Genomic DNA, 15,312 nt, shown 5'->3' with positions numbered 1-15,312 from the left:
ACAGCTTTGGAAAACTTTAGTAAAAGATAAAGATAGTATCACTTAAGAATTCTGTTTGCAAATCTTTCCCTGCTGATGGTAGAAAACCACCATAGTATTTATTATCTTCTATCTAAGAGGCAGCATTTGAACATATAATTGCTAATTTGTAAAATGTAAATAAGAAAAGTTGTAGTCAACCAGATAATGTCTTATCTGCATTTAACTGATGCAGTTTAAGTGTTTTTCTGTGTTTATTTTTCTGCTCATTTGTAGACTGTAGCTGAACAATATGATCAGATAGGCATTTTTAATGCTTTTCAGTACAGCTCTGACTTAGGAACTACCACTAGGATAGTTTTCCTAGGTTGTCTAGTCCGTCCAGATCAGTTGATATGATGGGATAGTTTCTTGCCACAGCTTTTACCTGTCTCTGTATTCAGTATACAAAAAAAAGACGTGACCTTTATTTTAATCTCAGAAGAGTCTAGAGCCTCTAGGAAAGAGGAGATCTGACAACTTGGGTGTATGAATGGACCTGTATAGTCCTGTGGGTTTTACTGTGCTTTTTGTTTCAGAAGTAGAATGCAGAGCACAGTTGCAGCTTTTTCCCTGAAGTGAGGATAGTTTTGATATACTGCATTAGAAATTTCTTACAAGCTGAATCTCCAGAAATACTAAGCATAGCTAGGTTTGTATAGCCATGATTTTTAGATCAGAGGCAACTCCTACATCACCTAATTTCAGGCATCATCTGAAACTGGACAGCCATTCTTTCAAATTGTCAACAAAAGCATGTCCTTCAGGAGGTATCCAGTGTGATTTTCTTTTATTAAAGTTTTTGTAGAAGTATTATTTGCGGTGTTGATGGCTAAAGAAACTGTCAGCCTAGTCTGCATGTTTTGAAAACTAAGGGAGTTTCAGAAAATCTCTCTACAAAGGCATTTTTCTTTTAGTGAAAAAAAAAAAAAATGGTTTGACTTTAGAAACCTTTAAAGGGAAGATAGGCCTGGATCAGAATGGGTGCAGGAGGGGGCAGTCATAAATGTTCATAAATGTTGACTTTCTGAGTTTGCTGAATTGGTAATGGGTTTTTTTGTTTGTTTTGGTATGGCTTCTTTTTTGAAGGAAGGAATATTTCATGAAGCATTTACTGGCTTGTGAAATGAGTAAATCAGCAAGTTATGTAATATTTATGCATGAAGTACTCTGCTTTATCCTGTTGTTCTTGAGAGGCCAGAATTTTCATAGCACAGGAGGACTCTGAAGCAACAGTTGCATGAACAGAAGTAACTGGTTCTGGACTTCTATCAGGGTGAATTTAGCAGTGTTTTAAAATTTTGGAGACTGTTAGAATTAAGGAATTAAGCCCAGTTTCTTTCTCTCTGTCTGTGTAAATCTTCTGCGTGTAACAACTGCATGCCTTACAGAAGTGTAGTAGCTTAAGACGCTAAGTTATAAGTGGGTATTGTTGGGCACCAAAGCTAATGCACAAGATGAATGGCATCACCCTTAGATCACTCCTACCTTCAAAAAGGGCAAGAAGGAGGACCCAGGGAACTACAGGCCCCTCAGCCTTACCAAAATCCCTGGAAAGGTGATGGAGCAACTCATGATGGAAAACTGTTCACCGGCCTGTGATTGGGAGTAGCCAGCATGGATTCGCAAAGGGGAAGTCATGCTCAACCAACCCTGATAACCTATGGTGAAATGACTGGATTGGGAGATGAGGAGAGGGCAGTGGATATGGTCTACCTAGTCCTTGGTAAGGGTTTTGGCACTGTCTCCCACAAGTTCCTCATAAAGAAGCTGGTGAAGTATGGGCTGGATGAGCAGATAGTGAGGTAGACTGAAAACTGGCTGAACGGCTGAGCCCAGGGGGTGGTGATCAGTGGTGCAAAATGTAGTTGGAGGACAGTAATTGGTGGTATATCCCAGGTATCAATACTGGGTCTGATCCTGTTCAAGATCTTCATTAATGATCTGGATGATGAGGCAGAGTGTACCCTCAGCAAGTTTGCTGATGACACAAAACTGGAAGGATTGGTTGATATGCCAGAGCATCGTACTGCCACCGAGAGGGACCTCAGCAGGGGTGGGCTGACAGGAACCTCATCAGTTCAGCGAGGGCAAGTGCAAAGTCCTGCACCTGGAGAGGAACAACCTCATGAACCAATATATGCTGGAGGTTATTCATCTGGAAGGCAGCTTTGCAGAAAAGGACTTGGGAGTCCTGGTGGACACCAAGTTGACAATGAGCCAGCAAGGTGCCCTTGCTGCAAAGAAAGCTAATGGGCTGCATTAGGAGCATTGCCAGCAGGTCAAGGGAGGTGGTGATCCTTCTGTCTTAGCACTGGTGTGGCCACACCTGAAGTGCTGTATCCACTGGGCTCCCCAGTATAAGAGATGTGGACATACTGGAGAGAGTCTGGCAAAGGGCCACAAAGATGGTTAAGGGACTGGAGCATCTCTCATCTGAGGAAGGATTGAAAGAGCTGGGACTGGGGAAGCCTGGAGAAAACTTGGGGGGGATCTCATCAATGTGTACAAATATCTGAAGGGAGGAAGTAAAGAAAGCAGAGCAAATTGACACCATGGCCATTTTAAGTTGACACCATAGTCCAGATTCAAGTTGATTTCTGTTTTTTTTAAACTCTGATCTTAGACTGCTGTTTAGCTTTTCCATTTCCATATTAATTTTTTTTTCTGTCATAGAGAAAGTAATATAAATTCACAGAACATCCCTTTGCAGGATAAGTATTCTCTTGTTTAAAGACTTCCAGTCTTTTAGAAATGTTAAGTGTTGTTCATCAGGTACTTTGGTAATCATTACAGCTCACCAAAGGCAGCAGAAGTACCTTAGCTATGGCGTTGTCTTTACAGTATCTGCAAATATTCCTTCCTCGAACATCTGCTGTGACTCAAGAGAGCTACAGTGCTGACAATGTGCTGTTGTATTTATGTAATTCTACATTGTTTCACCACTACAGGTGGTGTAGTTTGTAGCTGCCTTGCTAAATCTCACATGAACATGGATTTATGTTCTCCAGGACCAATTCTAGGTGTGGCATACCTCTTCAATCATCCCTCACAAACATCTATAAAATATAGATGAAGTACCCTCCCACTCATACTGTGATAGCTGAAGTGTTACCAGAATCTTACTGCATATCTCTCATCTCACAAGATGTTTTTGTAATTAAATATGTGGAATTCATTAGAAGCAAGAATGTAAAGAGGGAGTAATTTCTTCATTTCTTGGTAGCAGGATGGCCCACACTTGCAGTCGGGAATGCCCTAGGATCACTGCACAACCCAGGAGTTCCCAGTCTTGAAGGGGGAAGGTGCATTGGAACTTAGAGCTATGCCTCTGGCATGCAGACATCTTTTTATGCAGTAAGGCTTATATATAAACAGGTGACAAAACAGCAATGCTTATTAAGCTAGTTATCTGTTGGGGTTTTTTGTGACAATGCTGCTTGATTTTCAACAGCAAATCACAGCACAAGCCTCTATCTCTACTCATGCAGAAAGCCTATCACAAACTGAGCTTTAACTGGGTGGTTAGTCACAAAAGGGCAGTGAAGAGTTCACTACTGCAGATTGAACTCTGGACGTAGAAAGGTAACTATTCTCGATTGGGCCAAGAAATGCCAAATATTTTCCTCAAGGATCTAGTATTGCTGTCAGATGTGCTGGTTTTTTAATCTGCATTCCGTAATTAGGTAGGTCTGCCTCATCATCTTCATGCTTAGTGTTCAAAGGAAACGTGTGCAGGATTTGGTAGTAATAGTAGTACTGATGGTGAGTACTAAATTTTTGTGAACTTGTGCGGTATATCTGTTTTGTCTGAGTGTTTTTCCAAGGATCAAAAGCTATCAAACCTACAGAACCAGCCACATTGCATGACCATGGATACTCAGTAGTTATAATAACTATCAGATTAAGCAGAAGTCTGGCATTTACACTTTTTAAGAAGAATGACTCAAAGACTGATCAATGCACATAAATGAAAGAGATTCTTTATTTGTATAAAACATCTATAATCCCCCTCAGAGTTAGGAGCAGAGGCCATTCAAGGCTATTTGCCATTCATAGTGCTGGAAGGGAACAGCTAACAGCAATATTAGCATAATATAGTCTTCTAAGAGTTGCAGCCATGCATCTCAGCAGTCACTGGATACATCAATAAGGCTTTTGAAGAATCATTTTAATCTTTAAGGCCTTTTCTGTTGAATGTTTTGGCCTTATTTAGATTAATAGGCTCAGGAGCAAGCTTTCATATTGTGGAGTGGGTGGCAGGTTCGATATGTTAAGCATCAATTTAATGGATGAAAATGATTCAGGCTCTCACAGCTGGTCTGCTGTACACACTAGTTTGTAGATAGTGATTGATGTTTTCATCTTAATGAGGGATCTGCTTATCCGATTTGGGGTTTAGGTTTTGCTTTTTCTGCTAATTTTCACTCTCTCCCCTTCTAGCTGTAAACAGCTTGGTTTGTGTTTGATAGGGGGAAAAAATCCTTCCATTACGTTACAGCATTTGCAGAAAGAAGCATTAGCCTACCAAAGGCCGTCTAAATTGATGATTTGGTATATTAGATTTTGCCATGTAAAATGGGAATACTTCTCCAAGTGGCTTCTGAAACTTTTCTGAAAAAATGTCCTTTGAGAATGGACAGAACAGCTACTGTGGGATTAATACACATTTACCTAGAACAGTATTTTTGTGTCTTCAATATAGGATGTCTTGCTAGAGCTTTTATGGGGTCTTTACTTTAAGAAGACTGTGATCAGTTACCTCCACATCTTAAGGCCACTATATGCTAAAGTCTGTAATTAAATGCAAGTGTGACTACACATTTGAAAAAAGATTGTTATCCTGCAGGAACAGCACTTCTTTGAGAGCTGTTGTTTTTGTGATTTCTGTGACTCCCTCTCTGTTACAGGGTCCTATACTTTGGAGCTTGTGCTAGCAAAGAAACTTGGGAGTGGATGGTCTCCATGATTTATGCACCAGTTACGAAGGTGCTGTGTGGGTCTGCAGAGGAGGTACAAGGCCCCGAGAGAGACAAAACGCTTTCCTCCTACATGTATGGAATGTGCACAAGCCATCTGATTAATTGGTAGTTGTGGTGGGTTGACCCTGACTGGACACCAGGTGCCCACCAACGCTTCCCCTTCTCAGCTGGACAGGCGAGAGAAAAGAAAAATAATATAATGAAAGGCTCATGGGTTGAGATAAAGACAGGGAGAGATCACTCACCAATTGCCATCACAGGCAAAACAGACTTAACTCAGGGAAATTAATTTATTACTCATCAAATCAGAGTAGGATAATGAGAAAATGAAACTAAACCTTAAAACACCATCTCCCCACCCCTTCCTTCTTCCCTGGCTTAACTTTGCTCCTGATTTTCTCTACCTCCTCCCCTGCAGCAGTGCCAGGGGATGGGAAATAGAGGCTGTGGTCACTTCATCATGATTCTGCTGCTCCTTCCTCCTCATGGGGAGGATTCCTCACACTCTTTCCCTGCTTCAGCCTGGGGTCCCTCCCATGGGAGACAGCTCTCCATGTCCAAGTCCAACCTGACCTTGAACACATCCAGAGAGGGGACATCCACAACTTCTCTGGGCAACATGTTACAGAATCATCTAGGTTGGAAGGGACCTTGAAGATCATCTAGTCCAACCGTTAACCTAGCACTGACAGATCCCTACTACACCATGTCCCTCAGCGCTATGTCGACTTGCCTCTTGAACACCTCCAGGGATGGGGACTCCACCACTGCCCTGGGCAGCCCATTCCAATGCCTAACTACTCGTTCTGTAAAGAAATACTTCCTAATATCTAGTCTAAACCTTCCCTGGCCCAACTTGAGGCCATTCCCTCTTGTCCTATCGCTTTACTACTTGATTAAAGAGACTTATCCCCAGGTTTCTGCAACCTCCTTTCAGGTAGTTGTAGAGGGCGATGAGGTCTCCCCTCAGCCTCCTCTTCTCCAGACTAAACAACCCCAGTTCCCTCAGCCGCTCCCCATCAGACCTGTGCTCCAGACCCTGCACCAGCTTTGTTGCCCTTCTCTGGACACGCTCGAGTCATTCAATGTCCGTTTTGGAGTGAGGGGTCCAAAACTGAACACAGTAATCGAGGTCCAGTCTTACCAGTGCCAAGTACAGGGGCGAGATCCCTTCCCTGTCCCTGCTGGCCACGCTATTGCTGATACAAGCCAGGATGCCATTGGCCTTCTTGGCCACCTGGGCACACTGCTGGCTCCTGTTCAGCCGGCTGTCAATCAACACCCCCAGGTCCCTCTCTGACTGGCAGCTCTCCAGCCACTCCTCCCCAAGCCTGTAGCGCTGCTGGGGGTTGTTGTGGCCCAAGTGCAGCACCCGGCATTTGGCCTTATTGAAGCTCCTCCAGTTGGTCTCAGCCCATCACTCCAGCCTGTCCAGATCTCTCTGCAGAGCCTCCCTACCCTCGAGCAGATCAACACTCCCACCCAACTTGGTGTCATCTGCAAACTTACTGAGGGTGCACTCGATCCCCTCATCTAGATCATCAGTAAAGATGTTAAACAGGAGTGGCCCCAAAACCAAGCCCTGGGGGACACCACTCGTGACCGGCCGCCAACTGGATTTAACTCCGTTCACCACAACTCTTTGGTCCTGGCCATCCAGACAGTTTTTCACCCAGCAAAGTGTGCGAACATCCAAGCCTCGAGCAGCCAGTTTTGCCAGGAGAATGCTGTGGGAAACGGTGTCAAAGGCCTTACTGAAGTCAAGGTAAACTACATCCACAGCCTTTCCCTCATCCAATAAGCAGGTCGCCCTGTCATAGAAGGAGATCAGGTTTGTCAAGCAGGACCTGCCTTTCATAAGCCCATGCTGATGGGCCTGATCATCTGGTTGTCCCGCAACAACGTGTTGTGTGATGGTACTCAGGATGAGCTGCTCCATCAGCTTCCCTGGCACCGAAGTCAAGCTGACAGGCCTGTAATTTCCTGGATCATCCTTCCGACCCTTCTTATAGATGGGCGTCACATTGGCCAGTTTCCAATCTGTCGGGACCTCCCCGGTCAGCCAGGACTGCTGGTAAATGATGGAAAGCAGCTTGGCGAGCACCCCAGCCAGCTCCTTCAGCACCCTCGGGTGTATCCCATCCAGTCCCATAGACTTGTGTATGTCTATGTGATGCAGTAGGTCCCTGACTGTCTCCTCCTGGATTGCGGGGGAGTCGTTCTCCCAGTCTCTGTCCTCTGGCTGAGGAGGCTGGATTCCCTCAATACAACTAGTCGTCTTATTAGAGACTGAGGCAAAGGCAGCATTAAGCACCTCAGCCTTTTCCTCATCACTCGTTACCATGTTTCCTCCTGCATCTAGCAGGGGATGGAGCCTCTCCCTGGTCTTTCTTTTGCTACTGACATACTTATAGAAACATTTCTTGTTGTCCTTGATTGCTGAAGCCAGAGTAATTTCCAGCTGGGCTTTAGACCTCCTGATTTCCACCCTGCATATCCTCACAGCATCTTTGTAATCACTGTGAGTGGCTAGTCCCTTCTTCCAAAGACTGCAAACTTTCCTTTTCTCCCTGAGTTGCAGCCAAATCTCCCTGTTCAGCCAGGGTGGTCTTCTCTGTCTCTGGCTTCTCTTACAGCACCTGGGGACAGCCCGTTCCTGAGCCATTAAGACTTCCTTCTTAAAGAGTGCCCAGCCTTCCTGGACCCCTATACCCTTCAGGATCGTCTCCCAAGGGATCCTTTCAAGCAGGTGCCTAAACAAGACAAAGTCAGCCCTTTGGAAGTCCAGGATGTCAGTTCTGCTTAGCCCTCTCCTGGCCTCTCTAAGAATAGAGAACTCTCTTATTTCATGATCGCTGTGCCCTAGTCATCCTCCGACCTCCACATCATCCACCAGTCCTTCTCTGTTCACAAAGAGGAGATCCAGCAGGGCACCTTCTCTGGTCAGTTCTCTCAGCAGCTGCGTCAGGAAGTTGTCTCCCACACATTCCAGGAATCTCCGGGACTGGTCCCACTCTGCTGTGTTGTATTTCCAGCAGATGTCTGGGAAGTTGAAGTCTCCCACAAGAACAAGGGGAAGTGATCCAGTTCCAGTGCCTCACCACACTCACAGTGAAGAATTTTTTCCTTGTATCTAACCTAAATCTCTCTTTCAGTTTAAAACCATTACCCCTCATCCTATCCCTACAATCCCTGATAAAGGGTCCCTCCCCAGCTTTCCTGTAGCCCCTTTAAGTACTGGAAGGCTGCTGTGAAGTCTCCCTGGAGCCTTCTCTTCTCCAGGCTGAATACCCCCAACTCTCTCAGCCTGTCTTCATAAGGAAGGTGCTCCAGCCCCCTCATCATCTTCATGCCGTTCTCTGGAGCCACTCAGGCAGGTCCATGTCCTTCACATCAGTCAGTCTGTGCATGTCCACTCATGTCAGTCTTTGTAGTTGCACATGTTGTACAATGTATTTTTAAAAGCTGTAGTGATGGCTCTGCAACAATCACAGTCATGCTTCATGATTAATTATCTTTATTGTCAACATTTTCCTGCTAACTAACTAACTTCCTCTTGCTCCATTTTGGTCATATTTTGTATTTTCCATGTCCATGGGAAAAATTATTTCCTTTTTCTTGTATTAGCCTTTTATATACTGAAAAGTCATTATCTTGTCTCTCTTGAACATCTTTTCTCTGGACTAAATAACCCCAATTCTTTTATGGTTTCCTAATAAGCTCTGTTTTCCAAGGCATCCATTCATTTTTTGTTCTTTTCTGTTCTTCTTGCCTGTATGTTTCTTGAAATGCATTGCCTGTCAACAGGGGACTGCCAAGGCTGAAATAGAATCTATCGGTTCAACCTGTTTTTTTTAAAAAAAAAAAAAAGTAAAAATACTTATGATATAATGAGTAACCATGTTGTTTGATGCCAGCACATTATTTAATGACCCTGAGTCTGAAACTTACTCAAGGAAGTCACTTTAATGAGCTCAGCAGAGCACTCTGGTCACATCTGCATTCTCCCGTCAAAGGCATCTCATCTACCACTGCTTGCTACATTTCTTTCTTTTCCCTACATCTCTCCAGATATGCTCTTCTGGTCACTTGTTCTGATAAAAACCTATGCAGCTGTCTCCCAGTTCTCACTCCAGTCTGCAGAGGTAAGCACTGTATTGAGCACTTTGTGGTTTTGTTATCCAGAAGCAGCAGTGAGGTAGGACTGAGATGGCAGTAATAGAAAGTGAAGAAAGGCATGTCTTCAGCCATTTTTTCTTTAAGTATTTCCTTGCATTGTGTTGGATGAGAGGGGTAGAGAGGGGTAGAATTCTACCTTCTGATGCTAAATCAGTGGTATATAGAGTCCTCAACCCAACAGAGGTGACAGGAGGGTGCCTCTAATCACAGTAAGTTTTCGCAGGTATTGCTAACACGGTTGTCTGAACTGGCAGTTACTGCTGCCACTCTGGTTTGCTCAGACACTGAAATTTCTGGCACAGTGATTACCTTGCTTTAATTGTCCTTGTCTAGATTCATGTACGTTCAGATCAGCTCAACCTTTACTTCATACACTCTTACTAAAAACTGCTTCCACTACTGTATCTTGTTCCCCAAATACTGTAGTACATTTCAAATTGATTAAAAGCTGGATAGTGGCACATAAATAGTTTGCCATTAATAATATTCTTCTAGCAAGGATGTTTCTAGGGATGTTCTCCCACTGAATATTCTTACCCAAATGTTTCTGTATCTTTTATTAATGAATAATACAATAATGCGTAGTGCTTTCAGAGGGTGCAGGATCCAAAAGCTGAAGCTAGACAAATTCATGTCACAATATCTTTCTGTACTATGTACCATTCAACTGGAAGTCATCATTCTGTTCTGGATTAGGTGTTGAAGCTTGTCTGTGCTGTAGAGGAACTTCCTTTAGATGACTCCCTGTAGCTATTTCTGGCTGGTCTTGACCAATCTATAACTTAAAAATCTGAAAGTTCAGCATGAATTTTTGACAGATATTTATAGATGCAAATCAGGTAGTTTATATGTAACTGGGCCAAGATAGAGCTTTTAGTTCTCTTCAGTGTTTCTTTTTCCCCAGTTACCATAGATTCCACCTGTATTATACCTCTTACTTATACTATGCCTTCCTATTTTGACTTGGTCCTTTATTCAAGGTCAGAGTGTTATCTGAATTTTACTGCTAAATTTCTGCATATTTTCTCAAAGACTGTCTCTTGTCAGTATCTGTTAAAAATCATTCAAGCCATATTGCCTCTGTTACTTCACAATTGTATCAAATCATATTCTGAGGTATCCTCTTTTTCAGTTTAGGCATATCCCATCTTACAATTCATTTAGAGTACCTCTGTAAAAGTTCTTTTTCCTGGCTCATTGCTTTCAGATCCACCTCCATCTCTCCATACTCCACTGCATCAAATACAATTAGATGTCATCTTTAATATCCTTTTCTGGTTTATTTCATGTCTCACTAGTCATCTTCTCAAATATTAAGATACTGATCTTTTCCTACCTTCATATGAAAAGTAAGGATGTTCTTGATTGCTTATTTTTCAGCTACTTTTCAGCTTGCTTCTCTGGTGAGCATCTCTTCTGTTTTCTTCCCATAGACTTTACAAAAGGGAGAAATCCTTTTTATAAATCCAACAGAGCTGTCTTGTAGTCCTTCTTAAAGCTCTTATTCTTCTCGATCAGAGAGTATTGGTCAGGTGGTTGATAATAATAGAATCACAGAGTATCTCAAGTTGGACAGGACCCATAAGTATCATCGAGTCCAACTTCCTGATCCTCACAGGACTGCCTAAAACTAAACCGTATGACTAAAAGCATCATCCAGACGTTCCTTGAACTCTGGCAGGCTTGGTGCCATGACCGCTCCCCTGGGAGCTTGTTCTAGTGACCAACTACCCTCTCAGTGGAGAACCTTTTCCTAATGTCCAATCTGAACTTCCCCTGATGCAGCTTCATTCCGTTCCTTCATGTCCTGTTGCTGGTCATCAGAGAGGTGATGTTTCTATAGCATGTCTGTGTTGCACAAGTTATTTTGGGGCATGGTAGTTCTTTTTATTACATGTTTGTACAGTGCTTCAAACTGATGAATAATGTTATCTCCAAATTAAGAAGATACTTCTGCAGAAAGGTAGTGAATACTGATAATGCGTTAATTAAAATGTATGCTAGCAATTAGCTGGTAAACACACGTTTTATGTCATGGGCATCTACCAAATATGCTTTCTTTGGAAAAAGTGCTTCCTATAGGCTTAGAGGGAACCTTCTCCTAATTGCTTAACTAATAAACGTTAGACTATGAACAAGGCTATTACAGATTTATGTTCCAAAAGTAAGTAGAAACAGCATTAGAAGTGAAAGAAATTTCGTGCCTTCAGTAATTTCTGAGTAATCAGACTTGAGAGGGAAGATTAAGCCTATAATTATTTTTCTTATGCATTATCAATGAAGAAAAAGCTACAGGAAACTGCATGTATATTGGTTTGCATAGACAATGTTCATAAAAGAATAGGAACTCTGCACTGTATATATATCTCTCATTAAAAAGATTGAAAGTTTGTAAAAGTTAAAATACTTGTGTGGGGATGGGGGAGTTGTCTCTTTATTTTTAGCTACAAAATATAAAGTATGATTTAAAGACTGCTTTAGAAAGCACTTGAAATTCCTAATATTGGTGGAGGGAAGTGAGAGGAGAATTTATGTTCTTTAATAGGAACCTAAGCACTATTGCTGGAGAGCATGGAAGGAAAGAAATGAAAATGTCAAGTTTTCTTTTCATGTTCAAATCTTAATGAAATTTATAAAGTGAACAAGTGAAAAATAAATGATAAGTTAATGTATTTTTTACAATATAAAGCTTTTCTAATACAAAGAAGTGGGTGGGGCAAAGAAATTTCAGTCTATATAGTTCTTAGAGATAAATCAGACTTTGTAACTATTTGCAATTGATCCTGCTATCTTAGGTTTTCAAGATCAAAGCAGTGCAACTGGCAGGAAAACTTCTTCCAGCCTTCAACACACCTACGGGTATACCATGGGCAATGGTGAATCTGAAAAGGTAATGAACTTTCTTTTGTGGGGAAATGTGTTCCTCCCCCTCTCTCCAACTTAAAATTAGTAATGGCATATGCCAGTTTTTTCTTAGTAGTGGAGCTGTAGAAGATGCAGATAAATTGGCATTCCTGGCACTTTAGAATAATTTTAATAGAGTTCAGAGCGTTCTACCTCATTAACTGCAATAAATTGTGACCGTGATTTTTTTTTCCTGATTCTGCAATAAGAATTCAATATGCCATTGGAACATATCCAGTGTATTATGCCATGTGTTGCCCTAGAACTTAATCATTGGTTCTTTAGTCATTAAAGAACAAACAAAAAAACCAAAATTTTGAGAGAGCATTTTTGATACAAGGCATTTTAAAAATTTTTATTATGTTCTTAAACAGTAGCTGAAATAGGATGCATGTCTAGATTGTGTGTACCTTTAAGTGATTGAAGATAGTAAATAGCAGAGGGTTTTTGAATTGCTTTACATTGTTTTCCTTTTAGGAGAGATATTTGTTGCGCTTTGTTAGACTGGGAAGAGGTTTAGGACTACTTTGAGAGCATTAGCCTTACGTGCCTTTTTGTGATCAGGAAACCATCCTCACTTTGCTGTCACTCCTCAGCTGAAGACCACGGAGCTGTGGATTGCCCTTCTGTTTGTGCAGGGCCTCACCACCTTTGCCTGGTTTTCTCTGTTTTGCCTGTGCTGCGCTTTCCCCTCTGAGGCCGTTTATTGGAACTCTGTACAATTAATATTGTTGGGTTAAATTTCCTTACGCACTTTCTGCACAGCATTATGGTTTACTCAGTCTTGTGTTCTTCCTGCAGTTTTGTACGGCTTGAAATTCCTCTGTGCATAAGTTAGCTTTTTGGTTTTGCATTGTTCAGCTGAAGCCTGTGCTGTGATTCCAGTTATATTTGAGGGACCCAGATGACCGTACTCCTTGGGCAGCACAGGCATCCAGTTCACTGGCTCAAGCAACATAGGTGGCGAGGTTTAAGAAGCTGCAAGCAGTAGACTCACAGATACTTACCAGTAAAACACAGCGGCCGATCACACAGGTCAGGTGTCAGAGCACAGTCAGAAAGGCAGGACCAGGGAGGAGGATTTGCAGTAGGCGGAGGGGAAAGGATTGGCGTGCCAGAAATTTTCTGCGTGCTGGTATTGTGTATGCATTTATTGTGTCAGCCTCTTGGTAATGTACAGAACCAGCCGGCATCACAGCAGAAAATAGTGGCTCGCATGCCAGAGGGTAGTGATAGTAGCAGGCGTATATGAGAACACTTACCATGAGGCTGACATGCAGTAAAAGACATGACCTGAAAGAAAGATTTGAAAAATTACTGACTTGTGTTTTATTAGCTTTTGTATTCATAATGAAAGACTTAATTTTCTCTTTTTATGAGAGCTGTACCAAAAAAACCCTGAGACAAGCTATTATTTTGTCTCGCTACACTCTGTAAACAGTGCTTACTGTATTTTAAAAGGTGGTGTTCTATCTCAGGTCAGAGCTACAAATACTGTTCCATAACCAACATTTTTCCTTTACATTTCTTCTTTCTAATTTGTAATTTAAAAAATAAGTAAGATGACATTCATAATTGATTGTAGCCCTCCTGATAACTGAAATCTTCTATGAGAGGAAATAGAAGTAATCTCTGGGAAACTGTACTTTAGAAATTAAAAGACCCAATCCTGAAAAGTGGTGAAAACTCCCAAATTAGATTACACCAGAGATTGTTTAGGAGTTATGACTTAGCAAGATGGTATATCTTAGAATGCAAAAGATAGGAGATGTATGATACTTTCTGTTGATTCTCTATATGAGCCTGAGGAACTCAAAATATTCTGCCTACAGTAAACATGCACTGTTTTCCTACGTAGATACAGATAGGGCCCACTCCCATCCTACTGGAGAGTCTAACACTGACTTGAAGCACATCCCACGCAAGGAAACGGACCACAGCAGATGTTTGGCAGAGCAAGGAACTGAATGCTGCCACCTTTGGAAGTGTACTCGTCTCATCTGATAATTGCTTTTCATTCTTGTTCCTAGGAACGTACAACGAACAAACAACAATCGAGATTGGGCCCAGTGTTAAGTCATTATATTTCTGTGACATCAAGATATCTTTTAATTGACAGGACGTCTTGTTGAGGTTATGGTGTCTTTTTTCCAAAAAGACCCAACCAATAAACTAACTGATCGATCAAACCACAACTCCTGTAATCTTAATACTTTGCTGTTACTTGTTTACTTTGCTGTGGTGGTTGTTGCTAGTGCTGTGCCCAGTAACTCTGATTTTTTTGTTATTTTCTCCGTTTTTTATGCATATTTGTTGGAATTCAGTGGTGTGGGTCGAAACTGGGGCTGGGCTTCTGCTGGCAGCAGCATCCTCGCTGAGTTTGGTACTCTGCACATGGAATTTGTCCACCTCAGCTATTTGACAGGGGACCCTGTATACTACAACAAGGTGGGTCTCAAATTCAGCTTTTTAACGTACAAGTGTCTTTTATACTGTTTCATCGTAAATTGCATTAAAGAAGTACTTTCTATACTGAATTCTATTTGCATTCTTGGTAACAGGTAAATTTTTCATACATGTATTTCTGTTACCAAATAGGTGACTTGTTCAAGTAGAAATTTATGACAACACAATTTTTTGTATTTGTTTCAGCATACATTTAAAAATCATAATTTTTAAACATGTTTATGTGAGCAGTCCTTTACTAATCTGCAGGAAGCTCTCAAGAAAGCTTCTGGGTACAGATTAAGAAAACTTACTACTAAAAAAAAAAATAGAAAAAATATTAGATTTAACTGTGTGCAGAGAGCAGATGAACGTTGTTAGTCATGATCCTGATTCTTGATTTAATTTAGGTCATGCACATTCGGAAGTTACTTCAAAAAATGGATCGTCCTAATGGACTTTATCCAAATTATTTGAATCCAAGAACAGGCCGGTGGGGTCAGCGTAAGTATTCTTATTTTATTCATTCCTACGTAAAGCCCTACTTCTTACTTTGTTGCTGAGTTGGAAATCAGTAAAATTATTCTCTAGGGTATGAACAGCATTGCTTAAAAGCATACAACGTAAAAGAATTACTTAGACTTGAGATCTCCTGAAACCAATTTTTGCCTGTCGCGCTCTCTGAAGTCACGCAGCTTGGTTTTTATGGTACTTTCTGAAAGCAACTTCCTACCAAATCTGATACCTATCCTTACTTTTATCAGTCAATAAAATCTTCAGTAAT

At 41.6% G+C, this 15,312-nt stretch overlaps 1 protein-coding gene across 2 annotated transcripts in view; it reads left to right on the top strand.

Moving 5' to 3' along the window:
• Positions 1-15,312, top strand: part of MAN1A2 (mannosidase alpha class 1A member 2) — a 149,021-nt gene that overhangs the window by 83,804 nt on the left and 49,905 nt on the right. For both annotated transcript variants that reach the window (XM_074809496.1, XM_074809502.1), the window contains exons 6-8: positions 11,975-12,069; positions 14,408-14,531; positions 14,939-15,032. In XM_074809496.1, coding sequence (XP_074665597.1) covers positions 11,975-12,069; positions 14,408-14,531; positions 14,939-15,032 — 313 coding nt within the window. The remainder of the gene's footprint in view (positions 1-11,974; positions 12,070-14,407; positions 14,532-14,938; positions 15,033-15,312) is intronic.

Source organism: Strix aluco, chromosome 2, assembly GCF_031877795.1.
Source record: "Strix aluco isolate bStrAlu1 chromosome 2, bStrAlu1.hap1, whole genome shotgun sequence".
NCBI classification, from domain to species: Eukaryota; Metazoa; Chordata; class Aves; order Strigiformes; family Strigidae; genus Strix; species Strix aluco.
The sequence above is the reverse complement of the archived record's forward strand: the minus strand, read 5'-3'. Positions and strand labels throughout refer to the sequence as shown.